This window comes from Dreissena polymorpha, chromosome 10, assembly GCF_020536995.1.
Source record: "Dreissena polymorpha isolate Duluth1 chromosome 10, UMN_Dpol_1.0, whole genome shotgun sequence".
In the NCBI taxonomy this organism is placed as follows: Eukaryota; Metazoa; Mollusca; class Bivalvia; order Myida; family Dreissenidae; genus Dreissena; species Dreissena polymorpha.
The window spans coordinates 46,624,447-46,648,351 of NC_068364.1; the positions used below are offsets into that span (position 1 = coordinate 46,624,447).

The 23,905-nt window shown below is 34.7% G+C and overlaps 2 protein-coding genes across 3 annotated transcripts in view; both read left to right on the forward strand.

The window, feature by feature from the left end:
* LOC127847456 (protocadherin Fat 4-like) overlaps window positions 1–23,905 on the forward strand; it is a 303,771-nt gene that overhangs the window by 203,005 nt on the left and 76,861 nt on the right. The window lies entirely within an intron of this gene.
* LOC127849087 (uncharacterized) lies at window positions 12,682–13,599 on the forward strand. Its single transcript, XM_052381810.1, has 2 exons — window positions 12,682–12,834; window positions 13,246–13,599. Exons 1-2 carry the CDS (start codon window positions 12,682–12,684, stop codon window positions 13,597–13,599), a joined length of 507 nt encoding a protein of 168 aa, XP_052237770.1.

Genomic DNA, 23,905 nt, shown 5'->3' on the forward strand with positions numbered 1-23,905 from the left:
ATAACAAAGGGTCATAAAGTGTTTATCCTATGCGCATGTCTTTGCAAGCTTGATAGAAAACATAGTGGGTCTGTACACATCTTTTAACGCGTCGTAACATTTCTTATAATTGTTCCCATCGGCATAGCTTTCAACGGCTTTTTTTCTGATCAAAGCATCTTGTATCTGACAAAGTTTATGCTTATTTTGTTGAAGGCATCATTCCTGGCAACGGACTTTGGGTTTCTGAGGTAGGCTTTGTGGAGGTGGTGTTTCTCATCAAATAACTGTTAAATGTCCTTTACAAACCAGTCCTTGTGTTTCTTGCCCCAAGGGTGTCTGCGGTTGTAGCATAAATCAGTTTTCTGAGTACCGGTATTGCCCAATCCATGCGCTTCCAGAGCATTTACAAAGGAAAGCTTGCAGCTGGCAGTCTTTAACTTGACAATGTTCATCCCGCCTTTAAGTCTTTCTCAAGATAACATATTTGATAAGATACTGGTGGTTTGAGAGAGGATGCATCCATGCCGTTCGGTAACGGGTGTGAAGGGGCACGATAGTGTTTGTGATCAGAAGTTCATGCTCATCACATGTCTGGAGAAAAAAAAAGACCATTGCTGTTGCAGCGGACCACTCCATGGTGTCCAAGGACTCCTTTCTAGTCCATGCCAACTCTTGGGTTGAAGTCAATAAAACGTTTAGCTTGTCTCAACTTAACATTATTTGATTATTTTGGTCACCTGTGATGTTTATCTTATTGATATACAAATAAAGCGAATTAAGACTTATTAAAGTTACTCCTTGTAATTTGGGTAATTATAGGAAATTATAGTTATTAAAGTTATAACATAGTCAGTGACAGTATTTACGTGTAAGTTTTTTTTAATGATTGTCATTAAAGATAAGGTCAGATTAACCGAAGGTTTCTCGTCGCAAAAAAGTGGCGACAACTTTTGTGGGTGTCAGTGAAAACCCTGCATCACCAGCAAAGATAGCAAGTTCGACTGGTTGGTAAAATTAGTTTAAATTTTAAATTTAAATAATCTAAGTAAAACAAACATGAATTGGTTCGCATTTTTTAGCATATTAATTTCCTAATATATTTTTTCTGACAAGAGGTCCGACAGTTTCGGGAATTATCCCAGACCTCAGCAAATTTTATCGGAAATGTCCGCGGTCCGACGTCTTTTGCATGGGTTGGTGCTTGGTTGAAATTATTATCCCATATACATGTATTGACCATTTTCTATTTGTATGCCCCAAGATCAAATGATCGGGATATATTGTTTTTGGCCTGTCTGGCTGGCATTGTGTGTGTCTGTCTGTCCCAAAACTTTAACCTTGGTCATAACTTTTGTAATATTGAAGATAGCAACTTGATGTTTGGCATGCATGTGTATCTCATGGAGCTTCACATTTTGAGTGTTGAAAGGTCAGGATCATCCTTCAAGGTCAAAGGTCTTTTTTTCTAAAATAGCTGCTGTGCGGCTTAAAAGGGCAGTAGGGGGCATTGTGTTTCACAAACACAGCAGGGCTCGACATTAAAGGTAGTCCGACTGTCCGGGACAACCAAAGTGTTAGTCCAGACAAGTTAATAAAGAATTTGCTAGTCCGACAGGACAAGTGGTTGTTATAATTTAATTACTTAGAACAAATGCCTTTAAATCCGTTATTTTTGTGGAGTAACCACCCTTTTTTTTAAATATATATTTTGTTTACGTTTAAACGACAAAGCATGAGATATTCCGATAGTTCCATGGGATACTACACCGTACTGTTTACAAGGGAAGCAACCCTTAACATTTTTCTTTGCCAAGATAATAAGATTATTCTCCCTTGTAATGAAAATGCACCTTACAACACCGGTACACTTTGATCTTTAAGACAAATAAAGTAGTATGGTGTCAAAACACAAGTTTTTGTCAGTTATTTTGGCTTTGTATAATATTTAAAAAATCAATAATATCCAGTTTACCTGTTATCTAGTCAGTTCTTTTTGTATTGAAATTGCCTAAAATTAAGTGAACATGGATTTTGAATGATTTAAGTCTTTATGATTTGAGCTTTTTGTATAATTTAATTATTTTGCAAAGAACTGAGCAAAATAAGATATAATGGTCAGGACAAGCTGCTGTCTGGTCAGGACAAGTGAAGTTTTGGTCTAATTGTCCGACTGGACAAGTGGCTCCAAAAGTTAATGTTGAGCCCCGCACAGCTCTTGTTTCCTCTGTAATTTAGGTAGTCAATTTATGTAAAAAATGATGTTAATCCATTCTGATATTTGTTTTCATTTTCTCAAATACTACCATAGATGTATATATATATAAAAAAATATGATTGCTTGTTTTTATAATCATATATATCTTATATATTCAATAAGCAATTTAATAACAATACAAATGTTTACTTGCACAGACTTTCAGTTGCAAGTGGACATCATGCTTCAAGAAATTTATTAATTATGGTGAACTTAGTGCCCATTTAGTATGTCACATAGAGGGAACAAATAGATGCCAATCGGAAGACTGCCATGAATGTTTTTCAGCTGTAAGAAGATTTGAGCTGCATCTTTTGAGACATTTGTATGATGTAGGTAATCATTTGTATCTTTTCAGTATAAACTGTACAGATGTGTTAATCATTGTTAATGGGTGTTTTTTTAACTGTTACTGGAAAAGATTTGGCAATGTGTTGTAAAGTTGTCACTTGTACATTTTTAAATGCATTTTTATGTAAAACATATTCATTCCAAAGAAATATTCCTTTAAGGCATGCCGTTTTAGTACTTTTGCTTGCACTGCTCACATATTTGTGTCCACAGAACAGCAAGATATTCAAAACAATCGATGAATGGGAAAACACGCTACCTGATGGGAAGATCAATGAACAGACAACATATCTGAATATGTGTCCGCTTCATCTGGTAAAGTGTCTTGTTCATGTAATATAAAGCATTTTCATTTATCTCGAAATTTTATTTAATATCTAACAAGTCAATGTGTTTTTCATTTCCTAACATTATAACAGATGTTCTATTGTTTGTTTATCACTTAGTGTCAACACTTTTGTTCAACTAGAACATACTGCTGATACTATATGAACAAATCAAGATATGGGCATGAAATTGCTTCTCAATTGGTTTCAAATATGTCGCAATGTTGAAGTTGGTCTTGCGATCCCGCTCATTTGAAGATAAGAGGATTCAGTTGTATACTTTTAAAGATCGTATATGAAAATCACTTATATGCCTTATGTGAAAATGACAAAATTATTTGTCATTATTGAATTATTAATTTCAGAGGTCCAAACTGCTGCTGCTCTTATTTGATGAAGATTTATCCATTCCAACGGGTTATTACACAATAGAGGAACACTACAAATACCTGGAATCGCTAAGTATACGTCTTCCTTCTGATTATGAAAAAATAAAAATAAAATTCTTACTTAAAAGAAAATATTTCTGTGAAAACTGGGAAAATGATGAGGGAAAGTGTCCAACTGTACAGTTTAAAACAGCTGCTGACTATAGTCCTACTCCTAAAGATATATATACTGTAGCTAGTTATAATGAAAAAAATGTGTTTGTCTCTACATCTAGACCAGAGTTGTGCAATACATACTTCTCATGAACAACTTTAAACAAAGGAATGCGGAAAAGAAGAAAATCAAATGAGAATGTTCAATTTAATGTTGACAATAAATTGTGGTCAAATATATTGATTGAAAATTTAACAAATTGTTCAAACGCTTTAAAATTGCAAAATCTTGTATTACAAACTATAGCAGAAAAGGGTTTTGTTACATCAAAGAAGCAATCTTTTTTTAAATTAGAACAAGAAGCTAGTAGATTATCTGCACATAACAACTGTACAACTGGAACCTTTGTATGTTCAGTTTTTAAAAATAAAATTGAAGACAATGAATTTTATTATGTAAGGTATGTTTGAATCTGGAGTTTACAGTGGATTCATGGAACAGAAGTACTTATATTTCCTTAAGGAGCATTTTAATGTTGCAGATGATAATGTTTTGTTGCATCAAGTTATTACATTGGAAGATATAAATCAAATGAAAATAAACATAATATAAAAAGGAATTGCCCAGATAAAATATTTAGTCATTGTGTTGGTAAAATTTTGCCATCATATGTAAATGAACTGAATGACAATGAAAATTGTGATAGTGTTCAACTACTGTCTTACGTAGTACTTTTTTCGCCATTCAAATCAAAAGCATCTGTAGACAAGCCTGAAAAGATGTTTTTTAAAATGAAACCGCAGGATTTACATGAAAGTTTACTGAAACTAGTTTGACTTTAAAATAAATCAACTTGTGACCAAAAGTCGTTGTTCAAAAGATATAATAACAGTACCAGCAGTTGTGAATGGTTCCTCCCTACAGCAGTCATTTGTTTTGAATTGCTTGTCTGGAAACATCAAAGCAAAGCCAGATTTATTTGTTAAATCAGCACGTTATGAATCTAATTTTGTTGAATCAGACAACGTTTCTTTGGGTACATCATTAAGAAACAAAACGATTCAGCTTTTTTTGAAAAAGGATAAGGCCACAACAAATTGATTAAATGTTCGATGGATTCGCCGCACCTAAAAATCTTAAAACTGAATAAAAATATTGCTGCCCACCTATTTATTAAATGATTCAGTTTTATTTATCCTAAGTATTTTACGACATAGGCCTAGAGTGTTATAACTTTTTGCGTTATTAGATTGGTTTATGGTTAAAACAAATGGCAGCGTTCGTCTGTCTTGTCATGTCGGCCAAAGACACAAATGAAAATGTTAATTTTCCGCCGGGGCAATGAGTCATTGCATCAAAGATGATTTGAGTTATTTTATAATTTCAACCCGATCTACATCAGGATGTGAAATGTCGCCGGTATGTGTTCGATTGGTAAAAATCTGCAAATAAACTTGTTGGTATTGATTAAAGTAAAATATTAAAAATTAACATGCAAAGAAGTGTTGAACTGGACGAAATAATGTCGAGTATAATATAAATTGTACGAGCCTATCTACTAGTTTAAACTGTTGATGGTTAAGTGCAAGTTGTACATTATGCCCCTAAAGCATGAATTTAACATAAGTAAGAAAGTGAAGAAACTTTTTGGACCTAAACAACTTTACTGGCATTTGATTGACTTTTTTATATTAAAATACAAAACTTTAACTACCCATTTCTTATTTTTCTTTCATTAGGAAGTTATGTTTTTTTTACTTTACAAAACTTAAACTTCTCATTTCTAATTTTAACTGTCAAAATAACGAAAGTAATGCATTTAGTATTGTATAATACCATAACCTATGATATTTAGAACTCATACAAATTCAAGATATTTTGTATCAGTGTTTTTGCCTTAAATTACAGACTCGTATAGGCTGTGTCCAAATTAAAAATTGTAATAAAGCTGTTTCTCAAAACGTAATGTTTTATCTTTTAAAAGTCTCGCCATATTTCCAAAACATAAGTCATTTTTTTTTTATCATACAGCAGTTTAATGCCCTAGCACTTTATAATATACATTTTAGAAAGCAGTTAAACATGCACTTATTAACAATTGGTATACTGTTATCTATAATAATAATAATAATGATTCAATATTCTCAATTTCATGATTTATCGCACGTTATCCCCAATCAAAAAGGCACATGCTGTAAAGTATGACGCGAAGAAAAATCACTGCTTATGCTTGATATTTATTGTATTATTTATTGTGTCATGTTATTAAACCATCATTGACAGAAAACTGAGCTTCTTATATAACTTTGATGAAACCTACATGTGTGAGTAAGCAGAACAGCTATTAGAGACTGTTTTATTTATTTTTACAAACATTTGATAAGGGCTTAAACTCAATTATTACTTCTAAATGATCTTGTACTGGTATTTTCCAGATATCATGCATTTGTTTGGCAAAATATATCAATTAACATTGACATTACATAATGTGTTTTTGTATTTTTCGCTTTTCGCTCACCTGTGATTTAACGAAAAATAGAATAAAAATAAATTTATTTTTATTTCGCTCGCTCGCTCCATTTTTGGGAAGCAAAAATCCGTAGAACAAATCATCAATTTGTTGTGGCCTTCTGTTAACTTATTTTGCTTTTATAAGAAGTATTTTCCAGAGTTAAATGAATGCAATGAAACCACTGTTGAAACGTCAGAACCAGTTTTGAAAAAAGAAAGACCATAAAGCATTTAAAGCCAATAAATATTTGAAGATCAGAATTAGAGAAAAACGTTGGCATTTCGAATAAAGACACTGAAACAGATATTTCTGAGCATTTTGGAAACCTGTCAATATTTAAAAACTACTGTTGTTCCCTTCTAGATCACTACTATGTTTTGTCAAGAAACTGGTGACTATCTTGACTGCACATGTAAAATATACAAAACTCTGCTTAATGTGAAGGAATTTTATATTAGGAACGAAGAATTTCTAGTTTTAGACTCTTCAGGAGATAACTGTGTGACTTGCATGTATTGTAAGTTTGTTAAATTGCATGTTTTACCTTGTTTAGCACCGGACCATGTACAGTCTCCAGAATCATTGTCAAGAATCCAACACTTTGTTCAAAAGGCTTTGTGTTTTAACAATCAGAGAATAGTTGAAATATCTAGAAAACCAGAAATTATAAAATATTCTCTTCTTATAGAAGGTGACGAGTATCCAGCTTTTGTTCATTTTAGCATGAACAAAAGGCTTGGTAAATGCACTGTGTCATGCACTGCTGGTAGATGCCGTTCTCAAAAGAGTTAAGAAATACAAGTACCACTACTAAATTCCAAGGTTTGTAGGCACTGAAACTTATTTAAATCATATACTCACATGTGGGAAGATTTAATTCATACAAATATTGATAACAATGATGATGAAGAACAGCTGTTATTTGAGGACAATATTGATGATGAAATGCCTGTTTCGGTTACATTAAGTACTGCTGCATACAATAACTTCAACGAGGAATCTGGACTTTTGAATTTTAAGTTTAGAAGTAAACATTCTCCCAAACTTAAAGACAATAATGAGTTAAGGAAAAAAATATCATAAAACGTGATCAATGGAATGATTCTAACCTTGTTCGATGTTCAGATTGCTGCATAAAAGGACCTGTATTATTTCCAGATATTCCAGACAATACCTGTCCCTGTGGAAGCGGCTGGCTCAAGCGAGAAGATGACGATAATTACAGTGAAAATGGACTGACCATACACGATAGACAAAGGACATTAAATATTTACACAAATTTTGCACCTGTAAAATGTGACATTCATATACGTAAATGCTATAATTCAATTGGTAAGCCATGCAGAATTCTTTGGGATGAAGGGGACTTAGATTGTATACATGTATTAAGTAGGGATACAGCAGCAGGAGATGAAAAGGGTGGGAATTTGTATCTATGGTTATGAATTCTAGTTGCACTTTTTCCTCTTACTGCCAGTTTAAAAATGAGATGTATAAAACTCGCCACAATAAGGCTAGGTTTATGGATCAAAGAGTTCTTTTAGATTTTTGGTTCAGTTAGGCTTCAAACATGAAAATAGATTTCCGTATACCCTGTGGTGTATGTGGTTATGGTCCAAAGAGATTGTGCTGTGATAGTACAAAAGGATGGGTTGGATTTCGGAATTCAAATTATGAGGAAATTACAGAAACAAACCTGGCTTTCGGCCTTAATAATACGCTGCATCGGAGAATGGATAGATGTTTTTTGAAAAATTTAAATGGAATAGACAAACAAGAAATGATTAAGCTTCGAACTACTTTAGATTACATTGCTCGGAAAGAACTGAATGAAATTAAAGAGAATGAAGTTATTCTAGAGAAGGAATTATTGGACGTATCAAGTTGTGAAAACAAGCACTGCACTCTGAAGTTTTGGGTTCCTTCGAAAGATTTTATCAAATGAGTGATAATGAACGAGTTGCATATTCAAATGTTTTAAAAATGGTAGCCACAACAGCATCCATTACAAGCCTTGTACCCCCTGCATATTGTTACAAAATTAAACTATTATTTAATAGCCCCAATATTGAAAATGATCGATTTAATAGTTTTGTCAATAAAACTTCGTTTGCACCTGAACTAAGAGATTTAATTTGCGAGTCTTTAATAAGTAACAATGAAATATTGCAAGATGACATTATATTATTTTTGCAATATCTAATTAATGAATCAATGTCATTGCAAGTTACTGAACCAGAATCACCTGTACCTCAACTGGGCACATACAATCCTGAAAAGTTTGGAAGGGCCTATTATTTAATGAATCTGGGTTAAAGTTAAGAAGTGTAAGACAGTTTTCCATTGACAATGACAGCTGTGTTAAAAGAAATATAGACCATGATGATAACGGCTTTAGAATTTGAAAAATGTCAAAAGCTTTATTCTAAAGTTCAAACTTCTGCTCGAGGAACATCAACATTATTTCTTTGGTTCTGTGCAGACCATGGACATTGCTATGGTTTTCACATGACTGGGGCAGAAGGAAGAAAAGATCCTGCATTATCACTCTATAGCTATTTAGAAACCCCTCCACAAGACGTGTTTTATGACTGCATGTAATTTACAAGAAAATTGCCTAAACAGAGAAAGTGGATACTATAAAAATGTACGTTTTTTTCATGATATTTTCCATGGCTACTCCCACAAATGTTCTAGTGCTTTTACAGCTAGCAGACTTCAAGGCTTTGAACCTGTAAATTCTGAAATTGTGAACAATTCAACAGCTTTATACAGTGCATTAAAAGGTCGGCCCGTCAGATGTCACTGTCACACTTTTGCTATTAATGGAATAAGAAGAAAAAGTTATGTGAAAAAAGATAACAATTTTAGCTGGGTTAGTTTAATGTGATACTTAAATGATCTATAATTTTAAGTTCATCTGAACTTTGAATACTTACTATTGCATCTTTTGATGCTTTTTTTCCATTAAAGACTGAGCGAGTAAACACATACTATGTATTATTATGCAATAATTGTTTTGTGTTTATATCTCAACTGAGCATAAAGTGCTCAGGGTGAGCTATTGTGAATGGTCTTGGTCCGTCATGGGTCAGCATTTTTTACTTGAACAACATCTTACCTCTGTGCCAATCTTAATGAAACATGGCACGAGTTTTCTTGCATGAACCTTTTTCAAAGTTGTTAAATGAAATGCATTCCATGCATAAATCTGGTTGCTTATATATTTGGCATAAAACATCGTCTGGTTGACCTCCATCGTGAATTTCAAAATATGCTATACCCAACTCACAGGCAAATTTGTCCTTATTTGCTCATAGTGAACACTTATCTTAAATGGCCAGGAAGAGAGTTCAAGTTTATAGACAAAAACAACAGTCAGATGAGCGATATAGTGTCATCATGGCACCTTTATAGCTGAATCATAAATGAAAAATTGTCAATAATATGTTCTGTGACTTGTATGATTTGCAGTATTCATTTCGCTGTCTTCATGCCCCTTACAAAAGCCATTTTATTATCAGTGTTCGTGATTCTGTCGTAGCATTTATTCTTGAAATTCGTTGTTTTTCATATTTTTCTTATTGTTATGCTCCCCGAAATAAAATTTCGGGGAGCATATAGTTGCCAGCTTGTCCTTCCTTACTAGTTTCTCATAGCACCTTCAATTCTTTACCGATCTCTTTCATATTTGGCATGTAGGTACCTTGCATGGAACTTTAACTTTTGATGAGGTCACTGGGGTCAAGGTCACCAAGGCTAATAATAGATTTTTCCGTCACACTTTTTGTCACAGTTTCTCATAGCACCTTCAATTCTTTACCGATCTCTTTCATATTTGGCATGTACGTACGTTGCATGGACCTCTACCTTTTGATGAGGTTTGAGGTCACTGGGGTCAAGGTCACCGAGGCTAATATTAGATTTTACCGTCACACTTTTGTTACATTTCTCATAGCACCTTCAAAACTTCACCGATCTCTTTCATATATGGCATGTACGTACCTTGCATGGACCTCTACCTTTTGATGGCGTTTGAGGTCACTGGGGTCAAGGTCACAGAGGCTGATAATAGATTTTTCCATCACACTTTTGTTACAGTTTCTCAAAGCACCTTCAATACTTTACCAATCTCTTTCATATTTTGCACGTAGGTACCTTGCATAGACCTCTACCTTTTGATGAGGTTTGAGGTCACTGGGGTCAATGTCACCTTGGCTAATAATAGATTTTTTTAGGTGGTTATTAACACATAGATTGACATAGCGCATCATCGGGGAGCATCCATCAGTTTCACTGATATTCTTGTTGTATGTTATATACGTGATCATAGATACTGTAAATTTTGTCTTATGCGACATGTTTATATTGTAGAAGTTGAGTACCCTGTGTTTATGCAGTGTCCATTGTATAACACAGATATGATTTGTTTATTTCGCAGTGGTTGAATGAAATGGAAACTGTTTCGTTTGTTCAATATGTTAATGGCCGATGAAAATGACAAGCACATATTTTTGATTGCAAAATGTGTGTATGTGTATGCTAATATATAACAACTACGTAATTATCATGCAAATTAGCTTTCATTGTAATACTGCATGCTTGTATTGCATTGTTTATTTATATCTGATAAAAATACTGATTCTTAGGTTACTTTATAAGTATGTTACTATTTTGCATGCTTACATGTTATAGGTATTTAATTATTAGGTAATCCATGTTTTGGTGGTATTATAATGTATAGCAGTATTTGTTCTACGAAAGTGTATGCGTGTGTTGCATCATATGACTTTGTATTCTTTAACTATTCAGGTTATTTTATATAATTATGAAAATAAACTGTATGTATTATGGCCCTGTGGCCTTACTGCAAATAAATATTCGTATTTGTATACAGTTTTTGTAATGTGATGTATGGTTGTATCGTGTTGTTTCACTTTTTGATCAATATAGCTATTATGCATACGTGTTATTATTCTTACCTCAAAGGAGCCATATCAATACAAATTACAAGTTTCCTTCAAGTGTACAGGTTGACACGAGTGTCTGGTGTTTCGTGCATATCTAGGTTTTAAAAATGATAATGAAATTTACTATTCGGTTAAACATTGTTATAACTGGTGACACGATTACAAGCGGTACATTTACCGGTAGTTGCATGCATATGTTACATAAATTCATGTTCCATATCAAGTACAAGCGGTACGTATATCGATAGTTCGGATACCCATGTTCAAGTAATTTCTATTACAAGAGACAACTGTACCTTAGTTGGCATAGTCAGGTTCAAGCGAACAATGTCGCATGCGTGATATCTTTCAAGCGTCACGTGTACCGGTGATTTATATACGCATATTTAAGAGATCCATGTCGCATGCGTGACATATAACAAGCGCCACGTGTACCAGTAGTTTGTTTACCCATGTTCAAGATACATAACGCAAGTGTGATATCAATTACAAGCGGTACATGTACTAGTACTTTGATATTAATGACAAGCGTCACTTGTAACGGCGGTTGACATACGCATGCCCAAGAGATCCATGTCGCCTGCGTGAAGTTCATGGCAAGCGTCACGTGAACCGTTAGTTGACATACGCATGCTCAAGAGATCCATGTCGCCTGCGTGCGATTAATGGCAAGCGTCACGTGTACCGTTAGTTGACATACGCATGCCCAAGAGATCCATGTCGCCTGGGTGATGTTCATGGCAAGCGTCACGTGTTACCGTTAGTTGACATACGCATGCCCAAGAGATCCATGTCGCCTGCGTGATATTAATGGCAAGCGTCACGTGTACCGTTAGTTGACGTACGCATGCTCAAGAGATCCATGTCGCCTGCGTGATAGTAATGGCAAGCGTCACGTGTACCGTTAGTTGACATACGCATGCTCAAGATATCCATGCCCTCTGCGTGATTTTAATGACAAGCGTCACGTGTACCAGTAGTTTGTATACCCGTGTTCAAGATACATAACACACGTGTTATATCAATTACAAGCGGTACAAATATAGCATTGTTCAAGAGATCCATGTCGCCTGTGTGATAGTAATATCAAGCGTCACGTGTACCTTTAGTTGGCGTACCTTTGCTCAAGAGATCCATGTCACATACGCGATATATCAAGCGTCACGTGTACCGGTAGTTGGTGTTACCTTGTTCAAGAGATCCATGTCGCCTGTGTGATAGTAATATCAAGCGTCACGTATACCTTTAGTTGACGTACCCTTGTTCAAGAGATCCATGTCTCATACGTGATATTTATATAAAGCGTCACGTGTACCGTTAGTTGACATACGCATGTTAATGTGATCGATGTCGCCTGCGTGCTATTAATGGCAATCTTCATGTGTAGGGGTAGTTGACATACGCATTACCAAGTGATCCATGTCGCCTGCGTGATGTTCATGGCAAGCGTCACGTGTACCGTTAGTTGACATACGCATGCTCAAGAGATCCATGTCGCCTGCGTGATATTAATGGCAAGCGTCACGTGTACCGTCAGTTGACATACGCATGCTCAAGAGATCCATGTCGCCTGTTTGATATTAATGACAAGCGCCACGTGTACCAGTAGTGTGTATACCCGTGTTGAAGATACATAACACACGTGATATATCAATTACAAGCGGTACATGTACCGGTAGTTTGTATAGCATTGTTTAAGAGATCCATTTCGCATTTATCAACTTCATGAGAGAGCCAACCGAGATGTTTGATGAGATTCTCGCACAAGTGGGCAAAAGGATAACGAAACAGCGCAACAACTACAGACTTCCAATTGAACCAGGGATGAAGCTAGCAATAGCGCTGCGGCATCTTGTGTCTGGTTCAAAGTACCGTGATATGCGATTCGGCTGGAGGGTACCCCACAACACTATTTCTCTTATCGTGCTAAAAAAAGTACCGCTTAATTTACTATAGTATTAAAATAAATCTAAAAAGGCTTCTGTTAGTCATTTAAATATATTTATATATTTTAATGTCTACGTCTATCATCAGTTTATATGAATTGCATTGTGTTAAGTTATTGGTATAGGATAAATGGCAAATAGATGAGTGGGCGCACTACAACACTAACCTCCTAAATTGTATATTGTCATTAGTACTGTCTTGTGCGCATATCTCGAAATGCACACAGTTATAAGCACTGTTTATGAAGTAGTATATTTTTACCTTATCATCCACTCGCTAAAAGTCATGGATTATCTACTACATGTGTCATGCACTTATAATCCACGCTAGCTTATTATACTGTTATCTTTTACACGCCAGGTCTGTAGAGCAGTCATAGATGAGTATGCTGACGAGGTGATGCCGTTGCCAACAACTGCTGCCGATTGGACGCGAATAGCGGACGGCTTCAGGGACAGCTGGAATTTCCCCCATACTCTTGGTGCTATTGATGGCGAACATATTGCCTGCAAATGTCCACCAAGATCAGGATCTACGTATTTTAACTACAAGAAGTACTTAACCGTTTTCCTGCTAGCTCTGGTGGATTCTGACTACAAGTTCGTCTGGGCTGACATTGGAGGCCGTGTTGCTGCATCCGATGCACAGTTGTGGAACGAGTCCGACCTGAAGGCAGCAGCTGAGAATGGAGACCTTAACCTGCCAGAACATTAAGCTTTGCGGCATGATTCTTAGGATGTGCCCTACTTTTTCATCGTTGTACGTTGGTGTTCGGTACTTTTCCGTTTCTCTCACGTTGGGCGAACGTTTTGTCCGGTACCAATGCATTTCACCTCCGTTTTATCCGGTAGAAGTCCGTTACTCGCACAGTCATATCCGTTAGCCGACCGTTAATTATCCGGTACATATCCGTTAAACGTTCGTTTTTTCACGTTACATCACCGGTACTTGTGCGGTCATTGTGTGTTTCCTACGCTTCACACACCGTTTGCGAGAGTCTTGAGCGGCAGAGCAGGAAAATTTAATCACCGGATAACCAAAATCTGCATTTTTGTGCGGTTTTTCTCCGTTGCGTATTCGTAAGTCGGTCTGACCGGGCCTTGTAATTTTGTAATTTGCTCAATTCGTTTCTATCTAAAAGCATTACCAATATAAATTGCGTCTATTCGACGTTAACCGGTTTCATAATAACAAAACACATTTCACAGTGTATAGGCTCAAACAAACTTGGAATACTTAGGGAAAACGTAGAGCAAAATAGGAGGTAGCTGCACCCAGCTCCTTTTTTGGTTCATCGCTCCTGTCCCTTTAGGGCATCAACACTGAAATGATGAATATCCTCCAAACTTTAATTAATTTTGTCAAGTATTCGATAACAACACTCACGAAGCACGTGTGCTTACACCTGTAATTAAATACATTTTACTTACAAATTCCCTTGATATAACACATAATCAGAAAATGTCATCGTCTGTTCCGAATTTCCACACTGCTCATTTCTTTAGCAGCACCAGGCACCTTTTGGGATCCTTGATCTTTCCATTGGAATACTTTAGACTGTGTAGTACCATTTGCATTTCAATTTTCGTGTGGATGTATCATCAGCTACGAAAACTTAGTTTTCCATACGGTGTCAAGCATTTGGGTATGTAGGAAGTTCGTCAGAAACTGTTAATGACGCTATGTTTGCATTGATACTTCATGCTGCCAAGCAATGACTGTATGCATACAGACACATCATTAAACTCTATATCTACAGGCGTGTACGAGTACTTTAAAACCACAGCTCTTCTTAATATTCGTACAATAGTGTTTTTATAAATTAAATAATCTGATTATCTATCCCTGATTTGAAGCAATTCAAGACCAGAGCACATTTTCACCTACATTTCAAGTTGAAATAATAGACTCGTACTTATATTTTACAAGCAAAAAACAAATCTGTAGGTATCAAATTATGTTAAAATTATGAAGTGTTCTCTGTCTTGTTCTCCGTATATTGAATGCGAGTGTTTTACGATAAGAATACCTAATAGGTCAAACGCTTTTCCATTGCCTTTCTCAAGTCCCAGTCTTACACAGAGCAAAATTCATTTAGACAACTATCTGATTGGAATAATTTTTGGTTCATGAAGATCAATGTTGACGCCAGTACTTCCTTCAACATTCAGATTTACAAAAAATCCTTATTCGTTTAATTTCTTGTTTTATAAAATACATAGTTTTGATGGTTCATAAAGAGTCATTAAGATGTAAATGTCGTATTTCTTAACACTTTGGTGTGAAATTCATGAAACAACAAGATATGTGTTTGTCAGAAACACTATCAGTATGTCCCCTTCTGCGCCGCTTTGAAGCTATATATTTGACCTTGACCTTTTACCACCCAAAATGTGCGGCTCCATGAGATACACATGCATGCAAAATATGAAGTTGCTATCTTCAATATTGCAAAAGTAATGGCAAAATGTTAAAGTTGGAGCAAACAAACAAACCAACCAACCAACCAACAGGGCAAAAACAATATGTCCCCCCCCCCTATAGTTTTGGGGGACATAGAAATAAAAAGCAAGGCAATCACATCATATCGATAACAACGTTGAACTTCCATCATATATTTTGGCAAATATGGAAGTTATGTATTAAATAATAATAACAATACAGTGTTGTTGTTTTGCCATTTATTAAGTATACAGATCATTGCAAGATTCTGATGGCTTTTCTTGAAATGCATCACGAGCCGTCTGGAACACTGTAAAAAGGCAATGGATACTCTGTTAAGTTATGGTGAAAAACAAATTATTTGCATTTTCTGTACAAAAATAAATTAACAAGGCTCACATTATACTGCAAGCAATTCATAAGTTGTCTGCTGGTGACCCCCCCCCCCCCCATACATCATTAACAAGAGTGCATTGTCTGTATATTACCATCAATTCAAGATTGTATGATTCAATCTCAATGCTTTGTTTTGGTTAAATTGGTACAATGAATCATATTTATTTTAAGCTAACTCACATGCAATAGATACTGAGAAACGGCTCCGAATGGAAAAAAAATCTTAAATATCAGTTTTATAACTGGCCATAACTCTTGAGCTATGAATATATAAATCATTACAATGTCAGGGTCAAAAGTATTTTATGTGGTGCGCTTGTGTTGAAAGTGTTTGATGAGTGTTTTACGTTTAAACAGAGTCTCTGGTACTGGTATGACAATTAATGCATGTGCATTAAGCCCTGTTGTCTCAAAATGAAGCTTAAATTATATTTTTTATAAATGATTTGCAAAAAAAACACATCTCGACCTGTGCTTTAAGACACACTCTTTATGAATTTGAATGGATTGTATTCATTTCAAACTTGCGATATAAAAAGCTATTCCATAATTTTGAAAATTGAGTTGCGTCTAATATCATACAGCAGCAAACAACTTTAATGCCTTCAGCGCTTTGATTCTTAAATGTCAACAAATCTCCGATACGGACTTCATCTCTTTATCCAGCGTCAAGCATCATCTAACTATAGCCCCGATAAAACAATCCAATCATCTGTGAGGTTCTAATGTGCAGAGCCGCTGAATTACAGCAAGATAAAGGAATATTATGACTTTCAGAAATGCCATATTGTCTGAAAGGGTAAAATAACAAAACATGGGACAATACTCTGCCAAACAAATAAGATTTTAGAAATTGTGTACACTCCCTTGTTATAATTATCAAACATCATTAATCAGACTGTATTCACGCAGTACAGTAGGTAAACACCGGCGCAATATCTTTCGGGTGACATCTTGGCGTCTTTAAGGAAAATCATATATTTGCGTTTCCTGGAGATGTAAATGATGGCGTTATTAATGGGCACCAATACCAATCAGGTCAGTAAGTAAAAGTAAGCACCCCAATATAGACATTTATTTGGTAGCTAATAGTGAAATAGCAACTCACTTTTAATACGTTGAGAGTAGAATAATATTTTGTTTATTGATATTACCTTTTCAATTTGAAGCATAATGTGTTTCGTTGAAATTTTATCATTTTGCCATGTCGTTAATGTAAGATCTTTGTATAAAACTAGCATTTGTTATGTTATTTAATGGCTCATACAACCTTTTAAGTCTAAGCCATTGACTTATAGTGTACATAGACCAATTTTAACTCACACTAATTAGAATAACATTTCGTAATACTTTATATATTGACCTGGCTTGTGACCATAATTTAGGATCCAAATAAAACTAAGCAAATTTTAAAGGGAATAATAACTGTTTCCTCACTATTTGTATGCAGCCAAGATAATTTATGCTCAAATAATTCCCACACTTGTTCATGGTTATGGTAATATTCAAACAGACCAGCAATACGTGTCATTCTCCTCTCGTCTGGGACTAATAAGTATTGATTTCCGACTCGGACTAATAAGTATTGATTTCCGACTCGAATCTAATTTGCAGGAGAATTGTATTTTTATATATTGCAAAGCAAGCCATGAACATATTTCAAGAGGCGCGATTATTTCATGTTAACACAGTGAATTAGGCATCATATGACACGGTGACGCAGCGCAAAGCCGAGGATGTGCCAATGATTAACATGAATTTTATAAGCTACGTTTTCGCAAACACTACTCTTGACATTGCACATGTAAGAAAATATTTATTGTAATAGTTTTGTTACCTTTTGTACCAGTTTTAAAGGATATCGTATTACTTCACTATCATCTGGATCAAACGCATTGGTGCCCGTGAAGACATCAATTATTTCATTGTTATTGAGCACTCATACAGAGATGAACCGTCGATTAAATAGTTGTTCACATGTGCACAAATAAGGGTTTCATCGACTTACAATTACAGGCCTTGCATATTTGTGTTTGTAAACGCACTGCGATTCAAATCGCCTGTTTTAACAAAGTCGAATTTCGTGAGTTCACACGACTTTGTTTAAATTTTTGTCGCAGCACATGTACTAATGAACGCAACTTATGCATGGCGTGAGGAACGTTTCATTTAAAAGGAATTATGTTCAATCCACGAAAAAAGCTTAACACGAGTGGAGATCGTTAAATATATTATTGTTTATTTGTAGGTTTTTGTTACACTATTCGTCGAAATACACATAATCTTGAATGTTCTTTTCGTAGATATTAAAAAAACTATTAATGTGCTTAATATGCATTATAGTATGCCAAATAAAAGTTGGGCTACATTTACATTTTCAAATTTAAGTTACTTTACCAAAACTTGACCAACATTGTGCATAGAAATAAAGGTGATAAGACAAGATAGACATGTGCAATTAAAAAGTATATATTAGCGTTTCAAATACAAAAAAAATCTACAAACAATATTACGAACAACTAATTCGATAACAACTGTGTTATGTTGATGTAATTTGTGTTTGTTTGGCGATGTTAACATAAAACACCAATGTGTAAAACGAAATATCACGAAAATGTCCATGCCATGTTAGTAAGTCAGTCACACGAATATCACGAAAATGTCCATGCCATGTTAGTTAGTCAGTCACACGAATATCACGAAAATGTCCATGCCATGTTAGTTAGTCAGTCAAAACGCTTAAAACAGCAACATATTATCAGGTTCGAATCTGTACCTCTTACAAATCAGCAACCTATTTGATGATGCATAGGAAAAGTGCATTAGTCACGGCACTTACCCATGGAAGTATCACCTCACTGAACACGTTATGAAACGTTCTTTTCAATAAGATAGCCAATGATAAACGATCTTAATTGCAATGGACATTTCAAAGACGTTCACGGAGACCTTGTTCGACGAAAGGGTGAATACAAATTATTAGAGCCATTCATCTGCTGCACTTCTGTCAAACCCGATGGTGTTACACTGTTTTAAAGGCCACATCATATAACCACACCACAACCGACATACATATGTTCAGGACTTTGTTATACATATTTATACATTTATAACAACTTAAAACGACCCTTAAACTTATAAACATACCAAATAATTATGTTTTATTTTGTGAAATTTTAATTTTAAATTAGATGGATTGACATTCTACAAGTACAGTACAAACACGCCGTTATGCAGAAGAGTATAAAAGGCTTGACTGATTACAGTATGATACCAATGATTAATTGATGGTAACGTCACCGAAAACGGAATATATATATATATATATATATATATATATATATATATATATATATATATATATATATATATATATATATACACTGAAGACTTTCGACGTCTCTCAGCGTCTGCCGACACTTGAAACCACATTGTTCATTGGTTGACCCTGAGCAAAGATATAGAAGCAGCGAAAAGCAGTCAATTTACCGAGACATTGATGAAACCGCAAATATCGGCTTGACTTTATCTTGTATTCGACAAAGAACATTAGTTGACCACAGCTTATATCCAGCATCGGAACGTTTTTATGCATGCTAAACTTACAACCTCGTTTACAATGGTACAGCATATAATATGACCGTGTCATTAAGCGTTGTGTATAACGTCGTGGTAGGGATTTACGACGGTTAACAAAATAATAGACTTCGAGGAAATGGGGTTTGTTTTCCGGAGTTTGTTTTTTTGGTCAGCATTGCACAACATAAATTGCCATCAAAACTGACAGCCCATCAGAAACCACACTTTGATGGGTCTTTTGAAATGAGCGCCATCAGAAAAAAAAGCAAATTGGTATAATCAAGTCAATACAATATCGTAAGAAGGTCGATCTATGCTATACTACTTTGAAGACAACAGCTGATCTAAGAAGCGATCACTTCACTGTTCTTCAACGGACAAGAACTAGCAGTTTTCCAATTCACTGTGGTCAAACATGATTATCATTTTACTACTTTAATTTAGTGATACTTATGTAACTACTACTAATTGTGATAACTTAAATGAGTACAATCTGGTATATGCTCAAAACACTTATTCAACTCATCAAAATGGTTTTAATAAAGGTCAAAATATATTTGTTTTCAACTTAATATCAACACAGTTTGTTTGAAATATGTTATCTTTGTTGAGTGTTGAGTATTGACAGAGAGCAAAGAAAAGAATCGCGTTTAAGTCCTGTATTCAGAAACGATGACAACTGATACATAAGGCTTGATTAAAGACAAAACATTGAGCAAACACTAAACTCATTAAGATTTTGTATCTCTTTAATGTGAGTATCAAATACCAACTCAAGCTACCACATCTTCGTTTTGCTTTATGGCGTAAACATAGATTATTTAGTGAAGAAAGATTAGAATAGCAAACATCTGGATACTGAATGAAACGAGAAATATGAACGAATGTAGCGACACATCCATAATCTCGTTTGAGCAATATTCACTTCGGTTGTGTTTGTTTTCTAAACATTTTGGGCATTCTTCCAAGGATAGTTGTATACACTCAGTTTGGATTGTTTGGTTTAATGAAGCACAATATAAGTAATAATAAATTGTATGTTCTGTAAAGAAAAACATCCTCGCGATGATCTATGTATTTGACGATGATGTAACTTATATAAAATGTACACTTATTATGTAAGTTGTACCATACAAAATTGATCAATAGACAAAAACAATTAATAATGCAAAACATCTCGGCAGGATTATATATCTTTCGAATCTTTAGAGAATGATCTAGATATATGTTTACTAACTTTAACATAGAGTTCAATATACATTATTATTATCAAACGATCGCCAGCAACGTAACTGCAAAGTCTACCTATTTATCTGAGGGGTAAAATACCCATGCAAATTATACAATTCGCACGCTTTATTATCTGTTTGTGATAAGGTTAAGACACATGAACGACTTGCCGAGAGGGAATTCCGTTTGAAGTACAATAAAATAAGCTCTACCATATTTGACATTTCATGTGTTTGTCTACAAATGTTTTTTTTCAATGTTTCAAAACTACTTAGGCCTTTTCTACGTGTAATTAATGCACCGTTAAATGAAATACGTTTACAGGGGCGTAAATCGAACACCGTATGGACGTGATCTCACTAATCAACTTGGCTACAAACAAGTCCACAAAACGTTTTTGTTATTTGCTTCATTGGTAATAATAGAAAAAATACTGATTTCATCAAGTTCGTAAATTAACAAAAATACTCTAATTTTATGATTGGTATCATATTGGACATCAAAGTATATCATCACAAAAGATGATTGTAATGTGGACCCAAATTATCTTTAATGTTTCCTTACGGTTATATTCTCACGAAGATTTACGACTGACAAGGAGCCAGAAACTCAAAACAGATACAAAATCTAAGGTGGAATCATACTTGAATTGTTTAACATTGATTTGCGCTAAATACATGACGCCAAATACGGTATTATTTCTAATGTGGAATAAAACATCATAGACAAAAAGAACCCCACGGTGTTTAAGACAAAGACCACAAGAACGAATCTCATCTGGCAAACATAAACACGTTCTTCATGCTCATTACGCTGATAAGTAAGTATTTGTGACCGTTTGAGAAGTATTTGTTCACACAGAATTCGAGATCAAATCAGTTTGATAGTATATTTTCAGACCAATTATAATGTGAGGTAAAACAAACTGATCAACAATTTTTTTTTTGCGTAAAAAACTGAACACTTCTATATGAACTTTATACATGTCACCTTTACAGACACATGTTTGAGTCTTATCATACACGAAGCGAGAGCACGTCTCAGGACACTCGTGCACTCTCAAATACACTTCTACTACACGTATCAACGTCCGTTGAATTTAGCTTCCTGTTGGCATTCTAGGGCATTACACGACTTTGACATTTTTTAGGGGGTGGGGAATGGCCAACGACATCTGCTAATAAACTCATGCAGAATCGTCTACACTCGATCATTCTCGATGTAAAGTTTTCTATCTTCGATTAATATACTAATATAAGGTGAATATATATATAACTCGTCTAAATTGTCGTGTCAATGGTGGATAAAACTCGAGCAAATTTCGTCCTTAAGTCCTTAAACGACCAGTTCGTCCTCTTTACGGTGAGTTTAAACTCGCCCAAAGTCGTACAAAACATGAAGCTAAATGTCGCCACAGTCTAGCATGGTGTTAAAGAATGGTTATGACCAGTTGGTAAGGTTTACCCGTTTGGGACAGTTTTGAAGTGGAATTGTGAGATATATTAAATGTGGTTAGTCTTGAATTGTCAAAGCAATTTGATAAAAAAATATACTTTTTATTAAACAACTCAATCAAACAATTACCATTCGAAACATAAATGTAAAGACAATCAGAGTATCTGAATGGTCATGTACAAGTAAATACTTCACATGGAAAGGAGTAATCATAATCGTGGTGATCAATAGGTTTTAAACTGAAAATGATTAAGTTTAATTGCTATACTGTGATTTTTTCATCCTTTTAAACTTAAACGCCACAGGTTAAAAATTGCAGGATTAGAAAAGCAAGTGTTTTGTGTTTAAATTGCAACGTCTATAAATTGATCGTGCGAAGGCATTATGCAGTGTAAGATGTATTCAATTAAAAAAGAATCACATAATACGCCCGTTTAAAGTTCTGGCTTATATATTGATCTGCAAACGATGTAATAATTTGTTATACAGATGCTTACTCAGGCATGCATATAACATGAAGTATCCCAATTCTAATACAACATATATTTAATGCATAACATATCAATCTGATTTAATTACAATAATATATGCACAATTTCAGGTTAGGATTGTAGTAAAGCTACCAACGCACAACAGTACATTATACTATCTCCATCGAAACTCATGTAATTGACCAATTTAAGCAAGAGTTTTTAGTGCATCCATCAAACTCCAATTATAAGAAAGCTCTTATGTTTTTATTAATGACGACAAAAACATTACGATGACTGTAACCAAATGAACTTATCAGACAAAAGAAAATATCACCGGTGTGTAAAGACTCTACCTCTTTGACATTAGTTCCGATATTTCAGTATAATGACAGAGGGATTTGTTAGACTCATATTGTGTAACACTGCTAATTACCGCCGATTGTTAGTTTAAATGCAATCACCAGGGTTGGCTGACTCAATGCTTTGGTAATAGAGTGATATTGGCGTGACTGTGAATGTCAAAAGATATAATCAAATCCTCGATTTTAAAACCCTATTTCTTATATCCAGACCGCTGTGAAGAATGCAAAATTTTTAGTTTCAAAAACAATTCTTGTATTTTATTCAAGCACAATAGCAAAGTATGTATTTGCTAACATATTCTTTTATTTTGAATAGTCTTCAATGAAAAAAGCAAGCTCCGAAATCCAAACCCGTGACTTTCAAACCATTATATAATGCGCTACAACGGACGATACCACCTTTGATATAATTTTTTCAGTTCGATATATTTTATTTTCCTCGTCAATGAGTATGTGTGGGGTCGAGGGCATCCCACACCAAAACTTACAGTGTTTACAATTTCCATTTTTATATTAAAAGCGTATTTTATACATTAGTAAACGATATATACGTTGTTGTTGTTTTTAATCCGAGGTTGAAAACGTTGCAAACTCGTTTTTATTTTACCGATTTAGATTGATCAATACTGCTTTTATTGTGTTGAACTGTTCTACTACAATTGGATTGCACAGTGGCATGTTATACCAATATCGTAGTAATAACGGCGAACAGATGTTTCCACGATCACAGTCATGAAGCTTCTAACTATTTATACTAGCCATATACAGATTATAGTCTTTTGTCGTAGAAATAGAAATATGTTTTACAATAACATGGAATAAGTGTTTAAATGGTCAATCACGCAAACTAATTTCAAGCACGTAGGACATGCAATTGAAGTATGATTTTTAACACAAGATTCAGACAAAACATCTCAATGAATTCAAGGATAATTAAACTGACTTACTTAATAACTTACCGTAGTGAATTAAAATACCCCCGCATTCGGTATCAGGTAAATGACGATAATGGCAATAAAGACATTAATTAATCTGGAGTCTTATCTGCAGAGACGTTCAATGAATGAAACAATCACCTCTAAC